We start from the raw sequence: 14,711 nt of genomic DNA, 5'->3' as shown, positions 1-14,711 counted from the left end.
CATGCGCCCCATCGCGAGGACAGTTCACTTACACACCGATCGAGGGGGTGCGCAGGGGAAGCACAAATCGCGCAAACAGGCGGAGGGAGGAAGGAGGAAGCAAAATAAGACGGAAAAGGGGGGCGCACGCACACACACCTACGCACACGCGCGCGCACGCTCACCTCCCCGCGAACAAAAGTATTATGCGATGAATCTCGTCCATACTGACCTGCTGAGCTCGCCTTTCTACATGCGAACGTCCATGTGTGCAGCCAAGACGACACAGTAAGGCAACAGCAAACGAAGAGAGGGGCTAAAACGACGGAAAAGAGGGAGGCGAAAGGTTTATTCGTGAGCTCATGACGCCCTTTTGAGATGCGCTTTTTCTTTACCATTACACGCGTCTGTTCGCTCCTTCACTCTGCGCCGCCGCGGCGCCGGTCCTCGCCACACCAGCGGGCAGCGTGAGGGCCGGACGAGTGATGCCGACACGTCGTCCATCACATGCATGGCGCAAGCGCATCAGCTGTCACAGGCCGCCCCTGGGTCGGGGGCGCATGACCCTGTACCACTACAGGAGGTGAGGCAGCATTCGCATGGAGAGGAGGAGGGATAGGGGGCGGGTTGCAATGGGCTGGCATCGCAACACAGTGCTGTGCGCTTCCGTCGTCAACGGCGAGGGTGAGAAGAAAAAGATAGGTGCTCTAGCCATCTGCGAGTGAGGGAAAGACAGGGGTATCCACGGAGCCATCTTACAAGAGGTGCGCCGCAGCACAACTGCGGTTCATCTACAGTAGCTGCCTCAGCATGCGATGCGAGGCAGTGCAGCGGAAGAGCGGCCTAGCAAAGGCATAAAGTGGAGGGCAAAAAAAGAGTCAGAGCGAAAGCGTGGGACAACACGAAGGCTGCAACCTACAGTCGCAGGCGCACGGCGGAAGTTAGGGCTGGGGGAGGAGGCCCGCTTCAGAGCCAACGGCTGAGAAAATGAAACGTGAAACAAAACGAGTTGGTGAGCAGAGAGTCCGCCCAAACAGAAAACCCCGTTGATGTCTCTATGCGTGTGCGACGGACGTGCAAAGTGGGGTTGACGAGCGAAGACGGAAAAGGGAAAGGAAAGGGAGAATGGGAGACACATAAAACGGCAAAAGGGGGAGGGGAGGGGGGCGGAAGAAATAGAAGGCACGATCGAGCAACGCAGGCACGCACACACTCACTCACAGGCGCGCACGGCTTGCAGCGCAACCAGGCAGAAAGAGTTATAATAGCGAACGAGAGAAGAAGAAAAGCGGAGGGTACCGGAGAGAGGTGGGGTTGGCGGTACAACGAAGGCAGCGTGATACGCAACCGTCACGCGTGTCTCTTCCAGTTGCCGTGAGTATCTGAACCCCCAGGCGCAACTGACTGATTGAAGGGGGAGAGGGAAAGATGAGGAGCAGAAGCGGTCTCGACTCTTCTTCCATGTCGGCGCTTCCTTCCACACAGAGGGGGGGAGGGGACACCATCTGTGACGCAAAGACGAGCGGCAAATACATTGCTTGTCGTTACTTGCCTGCGCGTCTCCTCTCCAATGAAGAAGGTTGGCGGGTGGCTGAACCATCGTGAGCAACGGAGGGAGGGAGAACACCCCATCAAGCGGGCGTCGAGCATGACTCTGCGCACGGGTACGTGATGCAAATATGGAGAAGGGGGCAAGGAGGGGATCGGGTCGCGGCAGGGAGGCGTAGCAGGACGAGGTGAGCGAGCAGAGCCCATACCCTGCGTACTCTCTTCAGGCGTATTGGTGACGCTGAAAGGGGCCTGCAGGAATCTACCGCGCGTGCTCCACGGAGTCTTTCCGTGCCTGAGCGCGTTGGCGGGCCGCACATACGTTGCCTTCGTTCAATGGCGCGCATGCATGCGGAGAAACGGAACGGTGGCCTCAACCCTTATCGCGTGTGCGCGGATAGGGGGCAAGGGGTGCGGTGGCGGGCTGGGTCTGTCATTGCTCAGCCATGCCATCAGCACCCTATTCGGCTGTCCAGCAGCTGAAGGGCACGGCGCGGCATCACCTTGGAAAAGGCGTTGCACAGCATGTACCCGGCAATTTCGCGGCGCCCTACCAAGCATGCCGAGAGAAAAAAAGTAATGTCGAAGCAGAGGAGAAGTCCCGCCGCGAGCATCGCCGTCGACCCGTAGTAGAGCAGCCGCTTCATCAAGGAGCTGTCGTTTCGGTAGCTGACCTTCCACACACCGTAGTAAAGGAGCTCGAAGCGTGCCACGCCGAAGAAGGCCTTAGTCATGTAGAGCGCAGCGAGGATGGCAGTGCACAGCCGCAGCTGCTCCCGCCACGGCAGCCGCAGCAGCGACCCCTCCACGGGAACCCCTGCGTCGTTGTAACGAACGGGCTGACAATAAGAGGCAATGAAGTGAACCAGTCGCATCTTGAGCGACCCGTCCGTGGTCACGCCGCGCACTGAGCTATCGGGGTCCTCTGTGACCATACCGTGGCTGAGACCGGTGGCAATTCCCTCCGCCATGGGCGATGGGGCCTCTACTAGCGTCGTCGCAGCAGCAGGAGCCATACCAGTCTCGCTCTTCAGACGACCCACAATGGTGCTGGCGCCGTATTGGGGCGCGCGCAGCGGCTGCGTGTAGTACCGCCGCTCGCGCGCGGTGGAGCGTGTCCCAGTAACGTAAGCGCGACGCGGTTGGAGCTGCAGCGCACCCGTGACCCCGAGTGTCATGGTGATGGCGGCCGAAGAGGTTATCGTCACACCCTGGTGTCTGAGCGGCGCCGCAGCGCTGGCGTGTCCATGGGGGAAGAAGCGGAGCATCGCGGCGAAGGGCGTATAGAAGCGCAGAGGGGAAAAGGGCGTGCGAGAGGGAGAACTAGCAGAGCCCTGCGCGCTTTCGCGTTGAGGCGTCACGACTTCGACGGAGTCGCAGGGACCAGAGAGGGGCGGGGGCACACGAGCACAGCAGCCCTTTTCCAGGTGCGTCCGCGTCGCACAAACGGGAAGGAGAAGAAAACGAGGTCGAAAATATTATATCCCTCTGCGCCTGTATCTCGCTCTAGGTGCGGCCCCATGCGCACACACGCTCGAGAAGTGCCCGACGCTCACTCGCCCACGCACAACGTGTGAGGGTAACGTGAGCGAGGCAGGAAGAGAAGACGATCGGGGCGAGTGAAGAGAGCCCCACAGCAAAAAAAAAGAGGGGCGTGGCGGAGCAAAGACTTGGCGGTTACCGGTGTAGGCGGAAACACCCCTGCACGCACGGGGCTCAATGAGAGGAGGTGAACAGGCACAAAGCGAGGCAGTAGAGAGAGGAAGATCGCAGAGGTCAGGTGCGGGTAGAGGGGGAGGGAGGGGGAAGGCAGCGCGCGAGCCAGCAGGCAGGCAAGCACACCGTGTAAGACTCAAGACGGTGCAGTGTAAAATGGTGCCTTGACCACGCGCAGCAGGGGAATGAGGAGGGAGGGAAGAGGGGAGGCAGGCAGGCGCGGAAGTGAATGCGAATTAGACGGGGAGAGGGAGGGAAAAGAGGGCTCGATGTGTGGATGTTGTTTCACTGGGATAGCGGTGAACAGTGACGAGGAGGGGAGAGAGGGCGAAATGACTGCAGCGGTGTGCGCAGGTATGAGCGCGAGTGTGCATGCGGAAGTGGATGGCAAGATCGCAATGATGTGACGATAAAGGGAGGTGGAATGTGAGGAGGGGTAACATGAAGAGGTCAAGCCGTTCTCGTGCACCGTTCGCGCCTGTTGGCTGGGCGTGCAAGTGTATATGTCGGTGCCCTTCTCGCAGCATTTTGGAGCTCCCGCGTTTCATGTTCTGCAGAGCAGCGCCAGTGGGTGTGGTCAGCGCCTTTCTCTTTTTAGGCTGGGCCTTCACATCGAGGGGCGCGATAAGGTTAGCGTGCACTGTGTCTCGCCGTTCTTTTTTCGGTCTGCGCGCAGTTTCGATTCGCCGCGGCTGTCACGGCCGTCATTCGCGGCCGAGGACCTCACCCGTTTACACAGTGACGCACGCATGCGCCTGCGCAAGCAGCTTTACCTATGCGTGCACACCAGCGCCACTTCCTTCTCACTCGTCCCTTGCGGAAATGCGTAACAAGCGAAAAAATAATTCGTCGCCATGCGGGCTTGGGAGAAGATGCGGTGGTACACTCATCCTCGTGGCCACGGCCCACGCCACCGATAGCCTAAGCAAAGCGTAGGAGGTCATCCGCCATGCGCAGCGCTTCGGCCAGCTCCTTCTCGAGCGCCTTTTCTTCCTCCACGGTCGCCTCGGTCTCAGCGTGGTCGGGCGTATCCACTTCGCTGCCCCTACCGGAGGCAAGGCAGGCCCCACCTCTCACCCCCTCCCGCCTCGGCACCTTGGGCTGCCCTGCGCCGATCGCATCCACAACGTTTGTGGACGACGACGGGTCCACCGCGCCCTGGGCGGCTCGCCGATGCTGTGCGCCGAGGAAGGAGTGACTGCGTGCGCGACTTTTCCACAGCGCCTGAAGCTCCTCGAAGGCAGTCAGCTCCTCCTCCGACATGGCGAGGGGAGAGATGTAAAAAGCTCTCGCCGCCGCCTCTTCGGCTTTTTCTTCAGCCGTGACGACGATCTGCGGCACGACGCCGGCAGAAAGCACGCCGTCGTGATCGGGGTAAACAAACTTCTGCCTACCCAAAATCTTGTGATGACTCACGATGGCAATGCCTGCCTGCTCTTCCGTAGCAGACGACGCCACACCATCGGTCACGTCGCCACCGTATTCAGCGTGGATGCTACTGGTCTTGCGCGCACTCGACGAGCTCTCACAGGCGGTAGTGCTCGTCGTGGAAGCGGTGCCACAGCTGAGCGGCAGCCCATCCGCGCCGGTCTGCGCCGCAGTAGAGGAAGTGCATGGCGACACCAAAGGGGCTGAGGTACAAAAGAAGGCATCTTCCGCCAAAGCAGTCTCGCGGGCACGACGACGTACCGGGCCAGCGCGCTGCTGCACCAGCGGCGGCAGAATCGGTCCGCTCCCAGAGCGCTCGTCTTCCATGTCAGCAGCAAAGTTGCTGTAGCCCTCCTCCTTCACATAGCGTTGGAAGGCGTTGCGCCACACGGACAACGATTCGGGCAGCACCGCGCACTCTACGCGGGACTTGCGCTCGCGCAGGGAAGCAAGCGTCAAGGTCTTACCTGCCGTATACTGAATGGTGGCCGGCGTATTGAGGTGCACAAAGCCGCTTCCTCTGTGGGCATCACCGCGGCCGTGCTGACCTAAGGGGGAGGGCATGGCTGCTACGTAGTGTCCCCTCTGTCAACGACGACCACGGCTTTTCTTTTAACGTTTCTTGCACGCCAAGAGAGGCGTATGTGATCGCTGGTCCCTCGGCGCAGTGGGCTGCGCCTGTGAGAGCTATTCGCCCATGTGCAGTAAACAACAGGAGAGCCAAAGGAGGAGAGAGGAGTAAGGGAGCACATCTGCGCGCCACAACGCAATCATGGCCACATCACGAGCGCCTTCATCGAATCAAATGTGGTGGGTGGGAAACGCTGCCGCGGCAACAGCGGCAACGGCATCTATCACCCAAGACAGCAACGGATGTAAGTGGCGCCCTGCGCTGCCCGTGACGAAAAGAGAAACACTGGCGAGGAGTTACACCACGCGTTGGCGACGCAGCTGAGAAAGTTGCACAGACGCGCATATGTGCCGGGTCAAGAAGCCTTCGCGATACAGCGCATGAAGGGACATATGAGGGGCGGTAGTGGTGGTGGTGGTGGGGAGAAGAGCGTTTCCTGCCCATTGCAGCCGCTCGCGCGGTGTGAGCTCCGCCCCTCTCGCGAGCAGCCCTTTGCCTCCGTGGCTGATTAGTCTGGCTCATCCACGAAGGCGCGCACCGCCGTGGACAGACCACTTGGCGCTGGTGCGTCCGGTGTGTCGAGCCACTCTCCCTGGAAACCGTCCGCTTGCATTTTGGCCTTCACAAGCGCTACGGGCACTCGCATAGACAGCAACTCAAAGTAGCCGCGCAGCCTCGGATGGCTCCGCGTGAGCAACCGACCGGGGCGCAACTCCAGCGGCGGTGGTGGAGCGGGGGTGTCACCTGGAAGCGGCGGTATCAACACCGGCGCGCCGACGATCGCCAGGGTGGCGATGCGCGCCGCCTCTGCCTCCTGCGCTGCAGCAATCGCACGCGTCGCCCCTGGCGGCCGCGGGGGCGGGCCTTTGCGGTTGCCGTCAGGTGGCGGGGGCCGATCACCAGCGCGGCGATTGTGCGACGGCGGCGGGGGGACCTGCAGGCCCAACGCGTGCCCTTCCTCGCCGTGTCCGCCGACTGTGCGGCGGCGTCGGCCGCGACGCTCGCGATAGCTGTGCACCTCTGATGTATCGCTACCGCCCTCTCTCAGCATATCCTCTCCGTTGCCGTCTTCAGCGCAGGATACTTCATCATCGCTGTCGTTCGAGCGAGCGCTGCTCTCTTCCTCCCCCTCGTCCGCGCCCGAGTCGGCAGCACCGCTGGAGATGAGCAGATGCTCCAAGAGTTGTGTCTTCAGCTCTAACTGCTGCAGCAGCTCTGCGGTGTGCACAAGCCGCGACTCGCACTCGTCGGAGAAGCGGTTAATAAACTGGACGCTGCTGATGACAAACCTGTTTACGAGATCGACGACGGCCTGCGCATCAGCGTCCGCCTCGGCTACGGCCGCTACAGTGGCGGTGGGCTTGACCGCGCCAGCGGCGAAGGTGCGTGAGAGCGAAGTAGCAGCCATCTTTTGAAGCAGATTCCGGTAACGCTACGCGGCTCTGTCCGGCCTCAAGGGAGAATAGCGGCACACACACAAAAAAAGAAACAGAGCTTTTCGCTAGTGCGCTCTCAAGCTTTTAGCTCCGATGGAGCCGATAAACAAAGGGGAGAGACGAGCGTGCCTCCGCCACTCTCTCTCTGAGAATTTGTTCACTTGTCGTGCTGCGCGCAGCGGCCACGTGCACCTGCTCCCTTGTCACAAGCTGACGGCGCCTACACTTTGATTAGCGTGCGGTCTTATCCGGGTTCAGGCATGTCAGAGAGTCAGAGAGAAGAACTGCTTGTTCTTTCAGCTAATCCGTTGCAGTCGAAAAACTAACACACATTGTCGTACATCGCGCAAGCCGGCCAAAACTGCAGTGTGCAGAGGACATGAGCGCCAAGAGAGGGGAGGGAAAGAACAGAGGAGTGTGAGGAAGGTGGAGAGCGTGTCGTGAGCCTAGTCCACCCCCCAACGACAGGCGAACGTCAAGAGACGGATGTTCCGCGCAGGCGGCCTTCGGCTTCGCTTCCTTGCACTCCAAAGCACAAGTTCATAGGTGCGATAGAGTGCGCGCAGTGACGCATCATAACCGCACAGAAGCGGAAACGGCCGCAGGTGCGACAGACCTCTCTGCAGCCGAACCGCACAGCAAAAAATCGCTCCGCGGTCATGACCCGTGCGCAGCCTTACCGTCCCCCTTACTCCTCCTCAACTCCTGCGGTTGCGTTGTCTTGATCCGACCGCGCAGTCTCGTCCGTGTTGGTGCCGACGGCCAAATACAAAAATGCTTACCTAAAGACGCCGCTGACGGCGATGCGCGGGTGCACTGGCGGCGGAACGGCTCACAAGCAAAAAGAGACGGCCGCGCACCAGTGACAGCCACACCCGTCTGAGGACAAAAGCGAAGCCACGTAAAACAAAATGAGGCGCCGTCGAGGCATGCGAACAGGAATAGCCTCAGAACACGCAGAGAGAGGGAGCCGACTCGCTACTGCCTTGTCGTCCCTTGCCGGTCCCCGTATGGCGTCTGCCGCCCGGCCTCGGTTGCGCACTACAGCCGCTCCCTCCCTGCCTGGATGCCGGGCCGCCCCAAACGAATAGTTCAGCAGAGCCAACGGCCCACAGTATTCTTTTCTGGTCGCTTCTCCCTCCCTTCCGCGACAGCTACGCCGCGCCTGGACCTGCTTCCGCCGGCACCTCACGGCGTCGCATCCTGCGGGCGGGGAGGGGTGCGGGTCTCACGGCCCTCGTGCCGGGAAGATGCCGGGCTGTCGTTCAGACCTCGAAATCGGGTACGTTGGCGGACTCCTTGGCGTCGGCGCACAGCTCATTGCTGGCGCGGTGCCGGGGAGTTGCACGGCCGAGGTGATGCGGAGCGGTGCCCTCCCCCTCGACGCTGACCTGCGCTCTCTGCAGTGGCGGGGCGATCGGCTGAACGACGCCAGAGGGCACCGCCTGGCCCGACTCCGTGGCAAATCCCTCACAGACAGCTGTGCGCGGCACGTGAGGCGTTTCGCCCCAACCCGACTGCAGGGCGCTTGGGCTTCCCCTCGTGGGCGAAGGGGGGCCGTTCAGCACTGCGGTGCCGCACAAGAGGCACGAAGAGCACCATCGTGGCGACCCCGTGCTCCTACGGTAGGGCATGCGCCCGGGTCCCCCTCCCCCCTCCAGTGCACGCCCGACAGACGCCACCGCCTCCGCCCTCGAGCCCGGAGCCTGTGTGTGGCCCACTCGGATCGCGGCGTGCAGCCCACCGGTGCCTGTCTGGCGCCGATCGCACAAAACGTGTCCAAGGAAACACTCGAAGAGGGGCAAGGCCAGTCAGTGAGGCGCGTGGCTCCCTTCGACGGCAGGATGGGCTCCTTCCCAGAGAGCCCGTAGGCAGCCGTAGTGCGAGCAGAGGGAGGTGAGCTGAGGCTTGTGTGTGCGTGTGCGTGCACAACTACCTATCTGGCGGTCATGGAGATACTGGCGAAGGGCTCCTTGCCGCTATTGTAATTCGTGATCCGCCAGACCGTCCACGTACTCGTCCATGATGGAGCCAACTTCCTCCATCACCTCGCACCAACACTCCTCCATCAACACCGCCGTCAGCCGCTGCGCAAAGACAAACTGTGAGATCGAGCTGTTGTTCCATAAACGCTCGTTGTAGGCAATGTATTGGAAGTTGTTCATACGGTACGCACAGAGTCGCTGGACGATCGCCTCGGGCATCTCTCCGCAGGCATGCTGGCGACGCGCTGGATGTTTCACGGAGGTCGTATTGGAAGAGGTGGACTGGAGCAGTGGTGCTCCAGATTCAACAGTTGACCCTCTGTCTGCGGCATCCCCAGTGGCAGTAGGGATGCCCTCTGAAGCCTCCTCGCCCATATTCTGAAGTCCGAGCTGGGCCATCTCCGCGCCCATCACCGTTAGCTTGTGCTGCAGTTGTGTGTAGAGCAGCATTTCATCCTCCACTGAGCGCAGCGGCCGAGGCTCTGCACCAGTGTCGCCATCGTTGTCACCGTCCATCTCGATCGTCGCGTCAATACAATCAGCGTAGCGCTCTGCGTGCAACGCGTCGTCGCCGAGAACCTCCAAATCGGCGCCGAAGGAGGAACCGTACGAATCCGCTGCGTCGTCGACGGGGGCGCTCGCCATCTTCGGTGACGGCCGAGGCGCCGCTGCAGGTGCAGCTGTCTGCCTCGCCTTTCCCTCGCTCGGGACGGGCGCTTCCTTGTAAACTTGTCGCAATAACTTCTGATGGTCGAGCAGCATGTCATCAACGACTGAGAAGAGCTCCTCGAAAGATTTCTTCGTCGTGGGCGTCACCCAGTCACCCCTTGGCGTGGTGACAAAGGCAGCGTCGTCCGAGTGCGATAGCGGACCCAACGGAGATGCTGTGGCGCGAAACCCTGCCAATGGCGTCACGCCCCTCTTCGGACCCTCTCCAGCACGCTGATGGGCGTCGGTGGCCGACCTGGCGTTCACAGTGACGGTGTGTGGCCTGGGCGACCGAAGCACGCCGCTGCCGAAGCCCGATGCAGTCGGCGGAGTGCGTGCGCTGGAGGAGCGTGGTGGCTGCTGCAGCGGCGACCTCGAAGCGTAGCTGGTGTAGCCACTACCGGCCCCGCTACCGTTGGTAGGGCTGGGCAGGATCGAACCAGAGCGCGACAGAAGCGCTGCCGCATGACGCACCGCCTCGAGCGGCACGCGTGGGCTGTCGACGGCGCCCTTTGGCTTCGCCTTAGGCGCCAGACCGCGGCCGACGCGTGGCGATTTGGGAAGCTGAGAGGTGGACCCACCGAGAGCGATACCTGCAGCGCCTGACGGACTTCTGTTGCGTGAGCGGGCAATTCGCCGGCCTCCGCTGCCGCTTCCCTGACCAGCGCCCTCCCCTTCGGCGGCGTCGCAGCCACCGCCGCTGGCGGGAGGGAGATTCAGCTGGGGCACCGCAGGAGCGCTGCTGTGGTCAGCGCCGCTGCCTCCGCCCCGAGGCAGCATTTCGGCAGGGGCCGTGGCAGCAAAGAGTGAAGTGTTGTTGCCAGCCATCGGCGACGTCACGAAGTCGGCTTCTACCATCGTCTGTATCGGCGTCGGCAGTGAGACAGTTACGGAAGCCTCCGCAACATAATGCGCCTCGGGCTGGCGGTCGTCAGTGGCGGCCGCCGCGGCAACGCCTTCGCTGGCGAGTTGCGCGAAGTTCACGCTGCGCCGGCGCGCTGAGCCCTCCATAAAAGACGAAAACGGTGCACGCATCTGACGGCGCAGCGGCTGTGAGGCAAAGGCATGGTCGGGAGGGCCGCCGTCCGCTGGCACATCGCGCTGCGGATGCAGCTGACCAGGAGAGCGGGAAAGGGTAGCCTCGTAGCCGTCAAGATCGCCGACGAGCTCCTCGTCACGGTGCTCACCACTTGAGCCGGCCGCAGCCCAGTCCGGGAAGGGGCCACGCAAGTGCTTGGGGTAGGCGTACGCCTCGAGAGACGGGCGTCGTTGCAGTCCCCACGCTGCAGCGGAGGAAAACGTTTCCCGACGGCGTCTTCCATAGGAGTCGGCGTCATCCCTGTCTCCTTCTTCATGAGCTCCGAGTACAGACCCATGCCGATCGGCAGCTTTGCGCCACGACCCTGCATTGTCTCCACCACGGCGGCCATGCCCCGGCGGCACCGGCTCGTCATCGTAGACCAGAGCCTCTTCCACGAGTTGGTCGGGCCGCTGGCGCGGCTGCGCGAGTCGGGAAAAAAACGAGTCGCGCTCAGAGTGGCTGCGGTGTAGAGTGCGATGCTTGGGCTGAACGGTGTACCGGCGTCGCTTTGTCGTCCCTGAAGATAAGGCTCCCCCAACTTTTCCGGTGGAGCTCTGCCGGGTGGAGGTGTGCGAGCGCCGAGCCAAGTGGGCCGCGCTGTTGCTCCTCTCTCTGCTGCTGCTCCACCGCGCCTCCGCGATGCGAGCATCGGAGCGGGAGGTGGGTTGCCCATTCCGCATACCGGACGGGGAGACGCGCCGCGAATCCTTCGACTCCGCGCCGTCCTCACTGCGACTGGCCGCTGGTCCACTCCACCCCCACCTAGACAGCACGCCTTTGCGGGTCAGGCCCTCTAACCCGACCGTGTCCAGCATTTCGCTAACATCACGGTGGGCAACTCGTTGAACGAGGTTCAGCAGCTTGAAGCGCTGCACGAGCACGTTGAACTCGCTGCTGGAGGGGTACGGCAGCGCTGGAGTGGACATTGTGACGGCTGCAGCTCGCCCCTTCCTGTCTATGTGCGTCCCTTCAACTCACTCGGAGTTGCCCAAACCGCACGAAGGAGCGGCGGCGCGTCTGCACGGGATGCGCACCACCCAGAGGTTCAAGGCGATGGCGTCGCAGCGCGTTGGAGAAGCGCGGAGAAAAGAGCCCGTCGAGGCACCGGTAACAGCAAAGAGAAGAAGACAGGCACACGCTGCCGTACTAAATCGTGTGACGAGCCGTGTGAGCACGTTTTTTTTGGCGAGCAAAGGCGGGAGCGAAGGAGATCTGACAGAAAGAGTGGGCAGCGGAGCGTCGCAACCGTGAGTGATGCAGAACCGTTAGCGCGAGAACGATTCTGTTCCTTTCTTTGATCGGCTCTTCTCAGTGTCAGCGACGGCAGCTGTATGCAAACTGTTGTGCGTGTGCGCGCCAAACTACTGGTCAGCCCGTTCCCTTCCCTTCCCTTCCCCCCATCCTCCCTCTCCCTTTATTGTTTTTGTTTCACAACGCAGCTGTCAGTCTATGAGCAGATAAAAAAAAGGGTTTGAGAGAGAGAGACGTGCGGCTTCGCCAGTTACTCGTCGGAATGGCACGGCGGCACGCCCCGTGTCTCTCGTTTGTGAAGGGAATTCACACACCGTCACACTCCCGGGCGGCCGCGCGCCGCAGCTAAGTGAAACGCACACACACACACAAAAAGCAGACGAGAGAACGCGACAGAATCCCATCGACAAGCACGGAGCCAACCGTGATAACAGCGGTGGCCGTGGTGAAGCGGACCAGTGCCCGAGCGTGCGTGAGAGTACGTGGAAGTGAAAGGTATGGCGTGCAAAACGGATTTGGAGGAGAGGCATGAAAGTGTGCGCTTTTCGTGGGAAAAAAGGAGTAAGGGCAGCCTCGATCATGGCGTTTCCGTCTAAATCAAGCGCCTATCTGCATTGTACATCACGCAGCGACTGCCCAGACAAGAAGGCTAATGTGCATCGGTGCCTCCCACACGCAGGTGCGCCTCGGAGGCTCCTCTCTTCCTCCTATGGGGAGCGAGGAGCGCACGCGCATTGTTTCTTCTCTGTTGCTGATGTTGTTACGGGTGTCAGGTTAGAGACGGCAGGTCAAAACAGGGAGGAGACGGGGACAGAGACAGAGACTGGCACCCATACACCCATACACACACACACACAGAATGAGGAATAGAGAAAGGAGCTCAATGAGGTATGATGATGCTGGTGGCGATGACGACAGCGACTCCCAACGTCCTCCTACCCTTGGAGAAAAGCCGTTTAGTTTTTTTCTTCGAATATGTCGGCACATGCTGAGAGCGTGCGGAGGGGAGGGGGACGGGAGGGGACGGCGAACTGTGTGGAAGGACCCCCAGAAGGCACCCAAGGCTAAACGGCGACATTGCGCAGAGAGGAGGGGGGCTGAGTGCTGAGTGCTGAGAAGAGAACGAATCGACACATAGAAAGAGAGGAGCATTCGAGTCTGCTCGTGCACACGCACTCACCCTCTTCTTCATGAACGACACCGTATTAAGCGCCCCCCTCCTCCCCTGCACGTCACCCCCACTCCGCCCCTCCTTTGCCTTTTACTCTGCTGGTGAAAGTATTGTTAATCGCGCCGCCGCTGTAGCTGCCCTTTCGAGGTTGAGCTGATCACGCCGCCTCTGATTATCCTCTGCGCCTTCGATCCAGATAGACACGAGACGCCCGCTGCAATCTTAGCTGTACTCCAGCGCGCCGGCAGCGCCGAGTGCATCACCCCTCCTCCTCCTCACTGCTAACCGCTCGGTTGCCCCTGTCTTGCGTGTTATGGCTTGTGTCATGAGTGCTTAGAAACCCCGACCACCGCGACCACCACGGCCGCCACGGTTCGCGCCACGAGCACCGCCGCGACCCCGCGGGATGATCTCCTCTTCCTCGTCCTCGTCCTCCTCCTCTTCCTCTTCCTCTTCGTCGACGTCGCTGAAGCCGTTGGGGGCCTCGCCGGTGTAGTAGCGCACGGCGTTTGGCACGATGCACGTGTGCAACACCTCGAGCATGCTGATGCGCTGCTCCTCGTCGTCCTCCTCGCCCTCTTCGTCCTCCTCGTTGTCAGCATCAGTCTTCTTCTTGAATAGCCAGAAGAACGATGGCTGCGGCACATCGTGCGAGACAGTGCGCATCTGGCCCGTGCGCTTCATCCGCTGCTTCTTTGTGATGGTGTGCATCATGACGTTCTTTCCTGACTTCCACGTGATGGGCGTCACCGTCAGCTCCTGCTCATCATCCTTGACGCGTACTGTGGCCGTGATCGTCTCCTCCTCGAAGAAATCGTTGGGCGAGAAGGTGAAGACCACCTGGAAGCTACCGTAATCACCCTCCGCGACACATGACCGGATGTCGACTAGGTGCTTCAGAACGTCCTCGTCGTGCGGCTCGATGGTGCTGTCGATCACGGTGTGGTGGCGCAAAACACGCAGCCAGAACCCTTCGAGGCCAAACGCGTCGGCAGCCTTCGCGGCCTCGTCCATGTCGCCCACCGCGACCGAGACCAGCTCGGCGTGCTCCTCCGGCATGCCCTTTTTCACCTCCGCATCGGACACCGCCGCGCCCGTGACGATTTCCTTACGACGGTCCAGCAGCGGCGCAAAGAGGGCGTCATAGCGGCGCAGGATGTCCGCCTCCTTTGCCTTCTGCGCTTTCTGCTGCGCGGTAAGGTCTTTGTCATAGGCGGAGAGCACCTGCGCCCGCTGACGGATTTTCGGTGGCAAGCCTGCCAAAAAGTTCTTTGCGTAGTCGGGGTCGAGGTACTTCTGGAAGTCCAGCATGTTGCCGGCCTCCATCATGTCATCCTCCTCCTCATCCTGCATCGGCACAGGTGCCTCACGCGGGTGTTTTGGTGGCATCGGGGAGTGCACACAACGGTTGGACGCGGGTGTGCGACAGCTCCTCTCGCAGGTCTACAAAGAAGGAGTGAAGAGGGCGGGGCCACTGTGCGAGGAGAGGGGTGTGCGTCTGAGCTGCTGTTCAACGGTGATGCCTCTCTTCTGCTTTGGTCGTTGCTGCTGCTGCTCTCCCTCACACACACAGACACGCAGACAGAGAGATATATACAAAGGAACGGCTGTGCGGTTCACTGTGTGCACTCGTATGCAGACGCACGCACAGCAACAAAAACCGTTAAGAGGAAGAGAAAGGGGCGAGGGGAGTGGAGAGAGAGGGGCGATGGGGGAGAGAGACGCAGGACAGCAGAGGGGAGTAGCCATGTGCGACAGGGAGACGACTGGGCAACGT

The 14,711-nt window shown here is 61.3% G+C and overlaps 5 protein-coding genes across 5 annotated transcripts; all 5 read right to left on the bottom strand.

Moving 5' to 3' along the window:
• Positions 1–1,979: 1,979 nt before the first annotated feature.
• LSCM1_06237 (uncharacterized protein) lies at positions 1,980–2,795 on the bottom strand (the record flags this gene model as incomplete). Its single annotated transcript, XM_067323669.1, has 1 exon — positions 1,980–2,795. The coding sequence occupies one exon, from the start codon at positions 2,793–2,795 to the stop codon at positions 1,980–1,982; it is 816 nt and encodes a 271-aa protein (XP_067179298.1).
• A 1,369-nt stretch (positions 2,796–4,164) lies between these two features.
• LSCM1_06236 (uncharacterized protein) lies at positions 4,165–5,235 on the bottom strand (the record flags this gene model as incomplete). Its single annotated transcript, XM_067323668.1, has 1 exon — positions 4,165–5,235. One exon carries the CDS (start codon positions 5,233–5,235, stop codon positions 4,165–4,167), a length of 1,071 nt encoding a protein of 356 aa, XP_067179297.1.
• Positions 5,236–5,810: 575 nt separating this feature from the next.
• On the bottom strand, positions 5,811–6,710 carry LSCM1_06235 (uncharacterized protein; the record flags this gene model as incomplete). Its single annotated transcript, XM_067323667.1, has 1 exon — positions 5,811–6,710. One exon carries the CDS (start codon positions 6,708–6,710, stop codon positions 5,811–5,813), a length of 900 nt encoding a protein of 299 aa, XP_067179296.1.
• A 2,007-nt stretch (positions 6,711–8,717) lies between these two features.
• LSCM1_06234 (uncharacterized protein) lies at positions 8,718–11,438 on the bottom strand (the record flags this gene model as incomplete). Its single annotated transcript, XM_067323666.1, has 1 exon — positions 8,718–11,438. The coding sequence occupies one exon, from the start codon at positions 11,436–11,438 to the stop codon at positions 8,718–8,720; it is 2,721 nt and encodes a 906-aa protein (XP_067179295.1).
• A 1,829-nt stretch (positions 11,439–13,267) lies between these two features.
• On the bottom strand, positions 13,268–14,323 carry LSCM1_06233 (uncharacterized protein; the record flags this gene model as incomplete). Its single annotated transcript, XM_067323665.1, has 1 exon — positions 13,268–14,323. The coding sequence occupies one exon, from the start codon at positions 14,321–14,323 to the stop codon at positions 13,268–13,270; it is 1,056 nt and encodes a 351-aa protein (XP_067179294.1).
• Between the last annotated feature and the right edge of the window lie 388 nt (positions 14,324–14,711).

Source organism: Leishmania martiniquensis, chromosome 19 (genome assembly GCF_017916325.1).
Source record: "Leishmania martiniquensis isolate LSCM1 chromosome 19, whole genome shotgun sequence".
NCBI lineage: Eukaryota > Euglenozoa > Kinetoplastea > Trypanosomatida > Trypanosomatidae > Leishmania > Leishmania martiniquensis.
The sequence above is the reverse complement of the archived record's forward strand: the minus strand, read 5'-3'. Positions and strand labels throughout refer to the sequence as shown.